Here is an 11,645-nt window from a genome sequence, read left to right on the forward strand (position 1 = left end):
ATTAACGTTGGCGACGATGGAAGCGCATGAATTCTATGGACCCCGCAAATGCTCAAACAATCCATGTTTGCACGTCCGCCAAAACGCAAACATCAGTAGCGCTGTTGGCGCTAATTTACAAAATCAGTTGCGCATTTTTGTAGTTATTTCTTGTTTCTTTGGTCCGCTTTTTTTGAACCCCTTCTCATCGATAAAAAAAAATCATAATCAAAATGTTTTTTTTTTTTTGTTGGAAAGGTTTCCTTCGGGACGCTATCACTTTTTTTTTAAGCGGCTATTATGCTAATGCGCACAGCAAAGATGGCGACACCGGGGTACGCATATGTCAATATTTTAATTGAGGTTTCGGTTTGCCAAGGGGGTTCCTCATCGATAGGGTCTCGGCGAGACTCGGACTGATGGCAATGTGTTACATTCTTTCAAATGTCACGACGAACATAAATTAAGATCTCAATCCCAGCTGGTCCACAGCACCACCGTCGTACGTCCAGCCGTACAAAGAAAACGTTTATGCGGAACTGCTTCCGCCAATGGGGACCTCATGGGGATGTGTTTTTTTTTTCTTTCTTTGCTGTAAACCCGAAAGGGTTGTTCTATGCACACAATAACGTAACACCATAGGGAGAAGGACGGGAAGGTAAGTGTTCCAGCTCCTGCAAACTCGACACTTCTCAATCTGACACCTTTCGTACGCGGCCAACGAATGCCATGCGAATTACGCCCGGGATGTGGATTGTGGAAAAGCAACGAATAGAAAAAAGAAGTATCACGCCGCTTCATGCTCATGCACACATCATAAACATTAGCGGTCGTGAGCATAGCTTGAATGATTTCTCGTCGCTGGCGTTCTTATTTCTTTCCCGTACGCTTCTGGAAAAAAAAACCCGTACAACTGGCACCGGGGAACGTACACAAATTGCGCCGTATTGATGGTTGCTTGCCGCCGCACAACCGGGTGCCGCTTCCGTGTGAGGACATAAATTAGGATATTTGCGCACCACGTGGCTGATGGCGATGATAGCACCGGGCCCACGGGAATCGTTTGCAAAAACCCCGTCAGTTTACCCCTCCGGATTGTCTAAGATTTAAAAGATGCTCATCATCGTCTTGCATTACGGTTGAGAAATGTGTTTGGCGATTGGAAAGAGCTGTCCCCCAGCGTTCGGTTTTGCTGAGGTCATGGAGTAATGTGAGTTGTCATAAATATTCAACTAAGTTGCATTTGAGGGTACATTTACAGGGGTACAAGATGAGTGGTTCTTTGGGCTTTTTACATAAAATAATTCTTTTTTTTTGCTAAAAAAACAAGCTAAAACACTAATTAGATGATCAATGCGATGAAGGAGAATCAGTCCTCATCGCGCTATTCAACGTCCAATGCGATTTCATCTGTAAAGTCGTTAGTTGGCATCGGTGGCATCACGATTACCCGTATGAATGCATCGGTCATTTCTAACGGGAAGCGTTAATAGAATTTTACTGCACCCCATTCACCTGCCGGAACGGTAACGAAAGGTTCCGGGGGGCTAAAGTGAACCGATTTACCACCGGTTCGCGATGCTGCCGGATCATCACCCTCGAGTCGCGAACCGGTGGTTGTCGATGGATTTTCACCGGCTTTTCCAAACCGCGCGTTGCTATGTGCCGATGAGAAAAAGCGCACGATCATAATTGGATCTTGATCTATAACGACTGGCGGTGATCCATTGGCCTCCAACGCCGGGATCGGTTGCATACGTTGCATCCGCTGCGGCAAGATGGACGCTACGATGCGGCAAATAAAAAAAAACAGAGCGGACGAACGGCGAAGGGAACGGCATGGCTATAATTGCTACGGAATTGTGACAGGATCGGGTTGAGGATGGCGAGCAGAAATTGAAATACTTCATCCATCCCCCTGCTCGGATCTGCGCCGGCGAGATTTGGAACCGTTGATGTCCCGACGGAGAGAGAGAAAGGTGGATTATCCGTCCGCCGTTTGACTAGAAGTAACAGTCTGTTGTGTTGCTTTATGAGATACACAAATTATCGCATGACTTCTACGAACTATTCAGCAGCTCCGCTCATTGGTGCTGTGCCAGGGGGAAAACAGCCAGCAGGAGGATGGCGGATGGCGATGTGGCGTTGATTGAAGACGTTACCAGCCAGTGTGCGTACTAGACGGCCGCGCTCGTGGGTCACTAGCAGCAGCAGCAACAACCAGCGTCGTTAGACGCAAAAGATGATGAGCCGCATTTTCTTGTGCACGAAGTGTGTGCAACCGAGCCGGAGACAGAAAGAGGCCGACTGTGTCAGTGCAGGCGGGTGTAAATGCATCAAGATCGCTGTTAATTTACGCCAAAGCGCTCTCGTTCTGTGTTTGCCTCCTTTTTATTTTTACTCGATCCATTTGCTCGTCCCCGGCTGCTGCTTCTGCCACGCACGGTGCGCGCTCGGACACCTTGCGGTATATATTTACCTTCCTGTTCGTAGCCGTGCCGTAGCTCCGAGCACCCGAGCAACGATGTTAAAAATATAGGATGGGAAATCATATCCAAAAGCACCAGCAGCGACGCACCTCGGAACCACGGACACGGTGGGCAGACGGTTGTTGTACGTTCGACCCCGAACCGGCAGTTTGACCACTGATACCGCCCGGATATGTCAATGTCGGGCCAATGGAAAACGGGAAGACGTCGGGAAGTGCACGATTCGGATGAGTTGTAAGACACTTTGATGGGCTGTAGTCGTCCAGCGATGTGGGCAAATTGGAAAACGGGGTGGAGTTGGTGGTGTTGGATGGATGTTTGCCGCGGATCAATTATATTGATTTGGTTTGTCATCATTCACATGCGTCAGGAAGGCATCCGGTCACTGTCGGTAAGGTTGTTTTTGGGACGGGGGCAGTTTGGTTAATCACGGTTCTTGACATGATTGCAACAGATGCAGAATGGATTTTCTTACTAGTATGGGGATTACTGAGCTGTAGTTTTAGCACAATTGATAGACTGACACTATAAAGTACAGTTTTTTGAAGTCTAACAAACGGTAGATTGTGCTTTATTTATTAAACGACTTAGAAAAATAGAAATTATCTCAATATTGTAAGTATCCTCCTCACAATAGTCGAATGTCCATGAGTTCTTCAAGATTCTAAAGACTGTTTATTATGACAGCAGGATAAACAGTGGCATAAATGCACTACTTGCGGACTTTAAACATTTAAACAATGTTGCTGTACGTTAAATTTATAAAACAAACCTGTAGGAATGTTGAATATCTCATTATGGATTATGGAAGTATTGCCTCATGTTTACATTCTTCACGCAGTTCGCATAAGCACTAAGCCCTTTCGACATGAGACGAAACATTGTAGTAGTCACTCAGTCAAATAAAACAATCCGGTACCAGCATCTTCATTATAGATCGTATGCGCGTTCACTTCTAATTACAAGATAACTCGATCACGGACGGAGACCACGCGCGCTTGCTGGCGGTGGCGGTACAAGAATGCAGCCATAATGTTCATTCGACCGCAAAGGCTGTAAATTTTGTCGCTCGCCTAATGCGGCCTGGGCCGCCTATATATGTGTGTGCGGTGCATGCGGCGCAACCACTTCCTTTATTTTTCTCGCTTCCTTCCGCAAATTACCGCGCACCGAGTAGTTAGAGTCTCGAACGGTGTATCGAACGAGCGAGTTTTCTGGTAGCCCGTTAGTACAACGTGGATACAAAGAGCCAATGGAGGGTATGTCGTCGTCGTCGTCGTTGGGCCAACCACCGCCACCGAGACGCCGCCAACGTCGTGAAGTTCCTATTAAGGTGATAAATTAACCGTCCGACGCGGTTCTAATTAGAAAGATTTAGTAGATATCGAATGGCATAGCCGCGCCCGTGTCGTACCCGCATCGGCCGGGCAATATTGAATCGTCCCCATCGTTCGGAAGACGGAATTCTGGTGGAATCGTGGAAAAAAACGGGACGACATCTCGTCGACAACAGTATGTCGACAACAGACGGTAAAAACTTCCCCATACAACGACATTGCACTTTGTCTCCAGTTGTGCATAGGAGACCGCTTTTTTGTGGAAGTATACAGTGCCATTATACACATTATCCTTGTTGAAAAAAAAAATATTAAAATCCAGGGACGTAACGAGCTGCTTTTGATGGTGAGCTATAGTTAGTCCGTTGAAAAAGGACCTTAAGCTGCTGTTTATGTGAAGTTTAGCAACATACCATGCTGCTAAATGCCTAAATTGCACTTTGGAGAGCAATTTGTTGCCAAATCCTAAAATACTTATCGGTACCTAATGCGGTCATGTACGATGCAGCGATCGGACTCCATTCCATCTTCACGTCGTTGAATTAGTTAGTCGGGACGAAACGAACCATTCCGTCAGGGTCAACAAAAAACGAAACGAAAAACCCATACAAGCAAGCAACAAACATCTAACGTACAAAGATGCCCCAGATGGCCGAACCATGGCCAGCTGACTGGTGCTGGTTTACACTGTGAGCACCGTACAAAGCGAGCGTTAGGTATAAATAAAACCGAAGAGGTTCCCTTTAACATAATCATCCCTTTTTACCGGACCAATCGGTGCGGTTCGTCCTTCAGTCCCGCTGCAACATTGTATGCAAACAGCAAGTGGTCGAAGATGCGATCGATTTCATCGCCGTTTTCGTTGCAAAACGATGCCGTGGGCAAGTCTTTCGCGCTGTGCCAATGTTGTCTCTAACATTAATTATGCTGGCTATCGCGTGTTAATTTGCTCTCTTGCTGTTTGTTGTCTGTCTGTCGTCGCCAGCCTTTGCGCCGTTTCGTGTCACCATTTTGCCCATGCTCTAACTGCCGGCCGCGAATCGTCTTGTGTCGTTTGGGCGTCGCGCCTTGTGAAAAAGCTGGAATTCGCTAGCGCTCTTTTTTGCGGTGCACTTAAAGCTCACTGCAACGCCGCATCGTATGCGATCGACCGGCTCGCCGTGAATACAATGTTGCACCAATTGGTTAGTGCGATAGCATGTTTTGTGCATTTAATTGTAATTGATAAAATAAATGAAGCATATTGGAGCTACATTACTTTAACCTTAGCTTCAAAGGCTTTCGAACTATCCGCTTGAATTTAATCGTTTTATGTTCTTTTCGAACATGACAGGATGGAATAAAAATCAATAAATACTGTGTAAACCCACCTATTGCATTGCTAATTAACGAGGTGTTGCATTTACGCTCGCAACCGGTTCATGTTATGAATATTTTTAAAGTATACTCCAATGGATAAGCTAAGTGTGAAGAAGCTAAACTAGAACACATTTCCCTCGAGTGGTACCGAAGGCGAAGACACTTAAGATACGGTATAAAGGTGTGATTTAAAATAAAATAAACCTTTCAGATGTCTCTTCCTGTGCTGGGCTACAGGCACTAAACTAGAGATTCACACGTGCTCACAATGACGGCCAACAGAAGACTGTCGCAACCAGGTGCAGCAGGGCATTACAGACTGGAAATAATGAAGAAACCAGTTCAATTATCAACTCGGTGCAGTCCCAGGTTCCGTCCCGAGCTCAATGGGAGCTGAGTCGGCGAACTGCATTCTCAACTGCGGCTCTCGACACCTGGCACCCGAAAGGAAACCATCGAACCCCGTTGTCGTTGTGCAAATATTCCTCCAAGCGAAAAAGAAGGGCACCCGTTTGTGTAATAGAAAAGTCAGTTTTGAAAGCACGAAGAAGAATGCAGCCGACGATTGGTGATGAATATAAAGCAATACAAGTGAGTGCTGGCCCGGTTTGATCGATGGTTATGTTCCATTTGTGAGCGCGCGGCAGATAATGGAAGTTTCGGGATGTACGGTGGGAAGAACGGTTGCACTTTGCTAGACCTGCCCGCATACCGGGCCGGATGAGACAGTGTGGCGATAGTGTGCCTCCGCCTGCCATCCTGGTTTGGATTCCTTCCTTCCGACGAACGACGGGGTATGGAAGAAATCGAATGATCAACCTGTCGATCAGCAGGGAGGAGTAGGTGAAGGATGTCTCAGGTTGGAGCCGGTGTGCGCATTGCTTCATTCTTTTCTTTTGGTCGCGCTCACATTAACTACTGCCCCGCGACGACTGCCTGCTGCATGACAGCATAGCAGCATAGTTGACAAATGCAGCGCGGGCAACTAGGAATGTAGACGAGCGCGCAAGAAGAGGCCAACCCCTTGCCAACTGCGCGAGGGCTTCGCCATCCCAGCCATTTTCGTTGTGATAACTTAATTTATGAAATGGCTTTTTCCTTAGCCGGATGACGGGGAAGCATGCAATGGGTTTTGACCAACCAACGACCAAGTTCCAGTTGAGGAGGGCCTGAAACGAAAAAAAAAGATGCAACACCTTGTATGGAAGGAAGGGATGTAACTCGTTGGTAGAACGAAATAGCGCAGTCACTTTGTTAATGGTTCTTTTTTTTCGCACGCGCCCCAAGAATGTATTTTGATGGGAAAACAGGGAATAAGGGAATGATATTATGAGATTATTTTACAGATTTAAAGATGCATTTGAAATTGAAGTTCTCTTACAAAACTCATGAAGGAATCTCCAAGGATTTCTGAATGTCTGAAGGCAACATTATGGCTCTATTCAACTAAAAATGTTCTATTGCAATCAAAAGACTCTTCAAGACTCAAGATATCTAGAATCTTGAATTCGAATGGTTGATCTATCGTATTATGAAAATTCAGAAACATTCGTCCAATTTCATTCATATAGATATTTGAATGCTATTCAGAATTATTTCTAAAAAGGCAATGTTTATAGAAAAACATATCAGAAAATCATTGTCTTGCTCCCATTTTGTATTGAAACGCAAATATTAGATTGGTCTTACTGATTTTTGTTTGTTTGTGTGTTTGTCTATTTTTAGGCGGCCTTTGAAGATGGCGGTCCGATTGCCATCAAAGCAGAACCACTGGACATTCCAATAAAGAAACCAAAGCTTATGAGCGACGTCTCGTCGCTATATCACTGCAGCAACAGCAGCGGCGGCGGCAGCAGTAGTGGCAGCAGTAGGCACCAGCATTATGCAACCCAGCAGCAGCTGCTCGTGCAGCAGCAGCAGCACCATCTGCATCACCACCAGCAGCAGCAGCAAACGAATGCGGCTTTCCGGCCGTGGACCGCCCAGCAGAAGGCCCAGAAGTACGCGCAGCAACAGCAACAAGCGCTGCTGCTGCAGCAAAACATGCCGTACGCGAACGGTACGACCACCACCATCGTGAATGGTACGATACGTGCGACTTCGCCCGGCGGTACGATACTCACCCTCAGCCAAGAACCACCGCTGCTGCAAAACCCCGAAAACGTCGTACCGATGTCCGAGACGGATAAGTTCGAGCGGTCGTACCAGCCGAACGTGGCGCTCGTGCCACGTAAAACGATCCTGTGCGGGAAGGAGGCTCCGACGGCTGCGGTCGGGCCGGGGCAGCGCCGCGAGTACGAGGGGAAAGATCGGTCGGTGATCAAGTGCGAGGTGGTACAGATCAAGCAGGAAAGTCCGTCGACACCTCCGGCAACGTCGCACGTGCCCGGTGGCGCCTCGGCCGTTGATGGACCGATGCGGTCTGTGATAAAATGTGACGTGCAGATTAAGCAGGAACGGCCGGGGACACCTTTATCCACGGCATCGGGACATCTGGAGCACGGTGGTAGGGGAGACAGGGGGGACAGTAGTCGATCGCCCGGACCGCCGAACTCGGCACACATTCCCGTTTCGCCACCACCGCCCGGCACGTCACATCAGCACCAGCTGGCGCAGGGCGCGATCGCGATCAGTACGATCATTGCCAAACAGCACCACCACCCCCAGCAGGTCTCGTCGATGGCGACGTACGGTGGTAGCAATAGCAACAGTCCCGTACCGATCCAGCTGGACGTGCCACATTCCGGTTCGTCTGGCTCGAATGAGATCACCTCGTCGACGTCTCCGCTACCGCCGACCGCCATCGTGCTAAACATGAACGGTGGCGAAGGTGTGGCAGGGGGAGGAGAAGGAAGAGACAAGCCAAAGCTAGTGCTAATAAAGGAACCGATCAGTCCGCCGCTCGGCCCACATACGCCCACGTCCCGGCGCTCCCCTCCCGGCCATATGCTGCAACAGCAGCAGGGTGGCGTTTCCGGCCACCACTCACAGCAGGTGTCTTCACCGCCACCGTCACACCACCAGCCGCTGTACTTGCATCATCACCCGGTGCTACAGCAGCAGCAGCAGCACCACCATCACTTCCGATCTCACCATCCGGGTACGACGGCCACGGGCACGATCATACACCGGAACGGGCTTCCGATCGTGGGCAATTCGGAGTTCGAGCTGTCCACCGACACGGACGACGACAGTCAGGCGGGCGAGCCGGACAGTAGCAACGTGCCCTCGACGATGGAACTGATCGGCGAGGTGCTGAAGGAGGTGGAACCGGAAACGAAGCAGCAAATACAGGACATCTTCAAGGTGCTGCTGCAGGAGACGCGCATCGAGCACCATCGGCTGCAGATGGAGATCCGCGCGAAGGAAGACCAGCTGATGGAGATGCAGCGACACAAAATGGAGCTGCAGCGGCAAACGGATCACTTCCAGCAGCAGATCCATCAGCTGCAGCATGAGCTAGACCGGGCGCTGCTAAAAATCGATTCGCTGCGCGAACACCAACATCAGCTGTCGCAACACCAGCAGCATCACATAATGGTGCGGGAAACGTTAGCTGGTGTCGGAGAGTCGAGCACGTCTTCGACACCTCCATCGCCACTGTCACTGGTCAGCAACGGTAGCAACAGCAACCACAGCCATCAGCTGATCGAACGGCGGAACAGTTTTCCGGAAAAGTCCGAGATCATCATGAAGCCGCTGAAGAAGCTGTTGCGCCGCAGTCCGGATGATGCGACGACGGTGCTAATGCTGGCGTCGCCACCGCCCCAAACCACCGGCACCCTACCACCGGCGCTTCCAGCCTGTCTGTCAATTACGGCTACCACCGTGTCGGTGCCGGCATCGAAAGGGTCCACCATCCTCCAGCCGGACGCGGAACCGGTCCGCGATGACATGAGGCAGCAGCAGCACAGCTCCTCGTCTACTTCTCCATCGCCAACGGGACCGCAGGGAGGAGGAGTGTTACAATCACCTTCACCTGCTGCTCCACATCAACCACCACCACCACCACCACCACCAACAAGTGCCACCAATGTACCTGTATCGACGACAACGATAACGGCAGTGAGTACCGTGAATGGCAGTGTTCCTCCAGCAATGGCAGGCAGCTCGACAGCGCCTAGCATCCCCAAATCGACGACACCGGTCGCGAACGGTCCATCATCGTCACCGATCGTTGTGGTCATCCCCGTCAGCACCAGTGCACCGTTGCCAAAGGAGCCAGCAGGTAGACCACCGAGTCCTGCGTTGCGCTGCACCGAGTCACCTGCTGAGCCACCGCGGTGCGATCGCGATGCTAAAGGTGGTCCAACAACGCCGCACAACGAGCAGGAAGCGGCTGAAGAAGATGAGGACGAACCGATGGAAGACGAACCGAGCCCTTCGCCTGATGCGGTATCAAAATCGGAATCGGCCCCGGACGGTGGTGGTTCAGCGACGAAAACCTCGAACAGTGTGAAAGCCACCATCGGTGGTCCGGCCACCATCACCAGCAATAGTGCGTCATCCGGTGCATCCAGCAACCAGGAGAACGATTCACCGAACCGGTCCAAGGGGCACAACGGTAGCGGTAGCGTCCGGAGTAGCTGTGACAACTGATAGTTTGTAATCCGTTGGCGCTGAACCAAACGCGAGCGCCCGGCCCCCGTGACGGTCGATCGGTACGCCAGCAGAAACATCGTATCATAAAGTGTAGTAAAACGCGTGTCATTATCATCTTAAAACATATTATTTATCTTGCGTTACCAACGATGGTGGTATATAGGGCATCGTAGCACGGCCTTTTTTGCCGCGAATAGCCACAACAAAGTGAAGCATTTCTTGTACGAATTCCATTCGCAGAAACGTTTTGCTTCGAGTTTGTCCAAGCCAAAATCAAAGCTTTGTGTTTAATTCGGTATTCGTTTCGTTTCTTACCCACCTAAATTATTTATGTATACATATTAATGGTTAGACCGCCCCAGAATAGACATGAAGGTTGCGCAAGCGAAAAAGAGCCACTCGATACGGAAACTTAAATTTACACTCACATTGCGAATAATGGCTCACTGTCACTGTACGCGTCAAGTTGTGCAGCGTTACAAGCAAATCGATAACATGCGTAAACCAGAGGCAGAGTTCATCCGCACAAAAAAACCCAGGAACGTTGGGGATGCGTGAAGTTGTGATGGGTGAACGATAGATGGAAGAACAACGAACCAGACGCGGCTGGATGCGTAGAAAGTCGTGTGAGCGAATCGCGCTTAGCAGTAATTATCAATCCGACACATTAACCGAAGGTACAGGATTTGTCGCAAAAGAAAAAAGAAAACGTAGGCGTAAATAGTGCGCATTGCTAGGCCAATGCCCACAAGGCCGTGTGAGATTAGACAACACACCGTACACCTTCCCTCTGTTCTGTGTGTTGCAGGCTGTCCGGGTTAGGTATTAGGGCAGCCAGCGTAAAGTAGTAGGTTTAGTTTCTGTTTTTTTTTTAAATTAACCACTAAGTGGTTTCAAATGCTAGTATCGAACACGAAACAACCGTGCAGGAAGATATGTTGTGTGGAAGTCACCGATGTTTCATGTTTCAACCGATTCGCCAACCGACTGGCCAATCTGGAAGGATGCGCGCAAAAACCCGCGCAAAGCGATTGTAAGAAGTAAGCGTACGGCGAACAACCGTATCAGCGTAACATTTACGATAAAGTCGGACGATAAAAGAACTACTATTTAAACATGCGCATAAGCATAGCAAAACGAAACACAATTTGCAAAACTAAACAAAACAGCAGCTTCGTAAAGTGCAGGTAGCATGGAACCATCTAAAACTTAAGTTAAACAACAACAAAAAAAAACTGTTTTTAAAACAAGCGTTTCAAAAGTTAAGCTCTAATGATAAATCATAATAACACACATAAACACACAAAATACAGTAGCGCAAGAGAGCGACAACCATCGGTAATGGTCAATGGCTCGGTAAAATAGTTCACTAAAGGCGTAGAGACAAAACGCGTTAGACTTAGTGTATCCCGTTTGTAAATAGTTTCCTTCCTTCCAAAACAACAAACAAAACACTAAGCAAGAAAACAAAAATGCACCCATTAATGCACACACACTCACTCGCCAATATTTCTACACAATTGGGGGTTTTTGTCAGACTAAATTTCAGTTTTCTGCAGTCCCCAAAAACTCCTCATTTACTGTCGATTGTAACGTCCTTCAGAGGGCTTAAGATCGCCTGGAATGGATCATCTAGTGCCAGTTATTTTTATCGAATCTTTAATCTATTTTCTTACTTTTGGTTTACAAAAAATTGCTGTCTGTGCTACTGCGTACTGATTTAAAGGGAATTTATCTTAAAATTATTGCCTAGCGGAGGTTGGCCTGACGTTACATTACACCAAAATTAGTTGATAGAACACTACACAGAAGAATCTTTCTTGCGATTGAGGGGAGGGTTAAACCTTTGGATGTAATTATTAGTTGTCGAAAAGCTATC

At 48.5% G+C, this 11,645-nt stretch overlaps 1 protein-coding gene across 1 annotated transcript; it reads left to right on the forward strand.

The window, feature by feature from the left end:
- The first annotated feature begins 1,325 nt into the window (after positions 1-1,325).
- On the forward strand, positions 1,326-10,252 carry LOC128300196 (YLP motif-containing protein 1-like). Its single transcript, XM_053036179.1, has 2 exons — positions 1,326-1,445; positions 6,890-10,252. Exons 1-2 carry the CDS (start codon positions 1,326-1,328, stop codon positions 9,761-9,763), a joined length of 2,994 nt encoding a protein of 997 aa, XP_052892139.1. The 3' UTR covers positions 9,764-10,252.
- Positions 10,253-11,645: the final 1,393 nt, after the last annotated feature.

Source organism: Anopheles moucheti, chromosome 3 (assembly GCF_943734755.1).
Source record: "Anopheles moucheti chromosome 3, idAnoMoucSN_F20_07, whole genome shotgun sequence".
Taxonomy (NCBI): domain Eukaryota; kingdom Metazoa; phylum Arthropoda; class Insecta; order Diptera; family Culicidae; genus Anopheles; species Anopheles moucheti.

Excerpts from the sequence above, each read along its gene's own strand:
- LOC128300196 (XM_053036179.1), top strand. The coding sequence starts at position 1,326 with ATGATCAATGCGATGAAGGAGAATCAGTCCTCATCGCGCTATTCAACG. Across the intron at positions 1,446-6,889 it reads TTACCCGTATGAATGCATCG|GCGGCCTTTGAAGATGGCGG; the intron begins GTCATTTCTAAC and ends GTCTATTTTTAG.